General features: G+C 58.3%; 1 protein-coding gene across 1 annotated transcript in view; it reads left to right on the plus strand.

Moving 5' to 3' along the window:
- Positions 1 to 108: 108 nt before the first annotated feature.
- The window catches only part of ECHS1 (enoyl-CoA hydratase, short chain 1), a 6,542-nt gene continuing 3,539 nt past the window's right edge, over positions 109 to 3,111 (plus strand). The window contains exon 1 of the mRNA XM_026089273.1: positions 109 to 152. Coding sequence (XP_025945058.1) covers positions 109 to 152 — 44 coding nt within the window. The remainder of the gene's footprint in view (positions 153 to 3,111) is intronic.

A 3,111-nucleotide genomic window follows, 5' to 3' on the forward strand; every position in this document is an offset into this window, starting at 1 on the left:
GGGGTGTGTGTGCGCGCGTGTGCGCGTCCGTGGGCTGGGAAAGCTCCAGGGGTGCGGGATGTGTGTGTGTGTGCACGCGCACGCGTGTGTGCATGCAGGGTGAGCGGCATGGGTGCGATTGTGTGCGTGTGCGTGCAGGGTGAGCTGCATGGGTGAGATTGTGTGTGTGTGTGTGTGTTCATGTGCGTGCAGGGTGAGCTGCAGAGGTGCGATGGGCGTGTGTGCATGGAGAGCTGCAGGGGAGCAATGGGAGTGTGTGTGTGTGTGTGTGCACATGTGCGTGCAGGCTGAGCTGCAGAGGAGCAATGTGTGTGTGTGTGTGTGTGTGTGTGTGCATCCAGGATGAGCTGCAGGGGTGCAACTGTGTGCATGTGTGCATGTGCGTGCAGGGTGAGCTGCATGGGTGCAGTGTGTGTGTGTGTGCCTGTAGGGTGAACTGCAGAGGTGCAATGGGTGTGCATGTGCGTGCGTGCACACAGGGTGAGCTGCAGGGGTGCGATCGTGTGCATGTGTGTATGTGCATGCAGGGTGAGCTGCAGGTTTGTGATGGGTGTGTATGCACGGAGAGCTGCAGGGGAGCAGTGTGTGTGTTATAGGTAAACGTGACAAATTGACAACCACTYGGGCCGGGTTGCATAAATTCCAATTTAATAGAATAATTGAGCAAGTTACAAGTAAGCAAAACAGCGCTGGGTGGCCGGGGAGTCTCCTGCTCCACCAACGGCGCGCGCAATCCCCCGCTCACAGTCCCCTTATATGCGGTTCTAGTTCCAGATATACGTAGCACTTCCTGTAACTTCTGCGGTTGCACCGGCTGTTGCTGGGGGGGGTCGGGATGAAAGCTGGGGTCTTCCTCTGCGTTGTGCGTGGTGCCCTTCAGGTCGCGCGCATACATTTCACAGTGCAATATCGCTCTGCTGGCTCAGTACAATCATCTCGGGTGGGGTTCATGTGGTGATAGCCCGTACTTAGCGCCTAGTTTCATGGTAAAATCACTTCACGAGTTGATAGCCCGTACTTAGCGCCTAGTTTCATCGTAAAATCATTTCCCGAGTTGATGTAACAAATTAGCACATATCACAGTGTGTGTGTGTGTGTGTGTGTGTGTGTGTGTGTGTGTGCCTCCAGGATGAGCTGCAGGGGTGCAATTGTGTGTGTGCATGTGTGTGCAGGGTGAGGTGCATGGGTGCGATGTGTGTGTGTGTGTGTGTGTGTGTACGCATGCATGCCTGTAGGGTGAGGTGCATGGGTGCAATGGGTGTGCATGTGCATGCATGCACACAGGGTGAGCTGCAGGGGTGCGATTGTGTGCATGTGTGCATGTGCGTGCAGGGTGAACTGCAGACCTGTGATGGGGGTATGTGTGCATGGAGAGCTGCAGGAGAGCAATGTGTGTGTGTGTGTGTGTGTGCGCGCACATGTGCATGCAGGGGTGAATTGCAGGGGTGCAATGTGTGTGCGTGTGCATGCAGAGTGAGCTGCATGGGTGTGTGTGTGTGCAGGGTGAGCTGCATGGGTTCAATGGGTGTGCGTGTGTGCATGTGCATGCAGGGTGAGCTGCAGGGGAGAAATGGGTGTGTGCCTGCATGCATGCAGGGTGAGCTGCAGGGGAGAAATGGGTGTGTGCCTGCATGCATGCAGGGTGAGCTGCAGGGGTTTTGCTGGCATGTGCAGGGTGTGGTGTGTGTGTGCATGGTAAGCTGCAGGGGGTATGCACATGTGTGTGCAAGGGGGTTAGGCATGCATGACTGCATGCATGCAGAGGAGTGGATGTGTGGTCATGAGGACTTCAGACTTGTATGAATGTGTGTGTGCCCATGCAAACGAGGGGGTGCGAGTGTGGGGGGCTGTGTGTGCACACGGTTTGGGGACACACAGGCGTGTGCATGCGTGCACACAGGTGGGTCAGGGCCTCTGACTGCATTCACACCCAAAAAAAGKTTGTGCATGCCCACCAGGACAGGTGTGTGCATGTGCACATGCAGAGAGATGCACAGGTGCTGGTGCCTACACRTGTGCATGTGCGGGTGTGATGCAGGGATGTGTGGCAACGGGCAGAGCCGGCCTCCTTGTGCAGGGGGGGGCCCGGGGAGCCGGGCAGGATGTGTGCCACCATGCACGGATATACATTATTTATAGGTTCCTGGAAGCGGGAAATGGAAAAACCCTCCTGTCTCCCAGCACGTCTTTATCGGATGCCACCCTGTGTCATGGCACCCGTCCCTGTTACAGCAGCTGCTCTGCTGTGCTGGGGGTGCCGGGCGCAGTGTGGCCACGCAAGCATTGACGTGAGCAGCTTTTAAACCCTTTAATCCCATTCTTAGCAGCAAAGGGGTTTGTCATGTGCCCAGGACACCCTGGGGATATTTGCCTTTTTGCTACACTCAGAGCTAAGCCCCTGAGTGTGTGTGATGGGGGGGGGAGGGCAGGCGCACCCAGGACTGAGGGTGCCGCATGGGGACCGTGTGGACGCACATATGCATGCACCTGCAGGTACATGCATGCAGCAACGGGGCCGTGCCTGCTGGGATGCAACGCAGTGTGTGCTTGCAACATGGTGGTCATAGGGTCCCCTCCCCCAGTGCCCCTCTAGAGCAGCTCCAGGCCCTGCGATCAAACCTAGCAGGCCCTAGGCATTGTGCTAGGATATTTTATGGGGTGTTGCACAGCGAGCTGGGTGTTTAGGACACTGTTGCCAGTGTGCATCTTGGAKCTCAGTGGATGAGGATGTGAACGAGAACCCTAACGCAGCACCCCACAACGGGAGAGGGAGAAGCTGGTGACCTGCCCCTCGCAGGACTTCCATGCCCACTGTGTGGAGCAGATCGTGCATGCTGGCTAGCCTGCATCACGGCAGGCAGGCCCCCTTTCCACCCATCCAGCATCTCTCCTGGGGCTTTGGACCGCGAAGGGCCAGGAGCAAGGACGACCCCCGACCCGTGCGCTGGATCCTAGCCACTCCGGTCCCCGCTGCAAGACCCCACAGCCCAGGAAGTGCTTCCCCCCCCACAACCCCACGGTGGCACAGCCGCCCCCCCGCCCGCACAGGGAGCTGATGCCCTGCCCGCAAAGCATCGGCGGCCCGGCGCCGGCGCCGGCGCCGGCGCCCTC

Source organism: Apteryx rowi, unplaced genomic scaffold, assembly GCF_003343035.1.
Source record: "Apteryx rowi isolate R43461 unplaced genomic scaffold, aptRow1 scaffold_807, whole genome shotgun sequence".
Classification (NCBI taxonomy): Eukaryota; Metazoa; Chordata; class Aves; order Apterygiformes; family Apterygidae; genus Apteryx; species Apteryx rowi.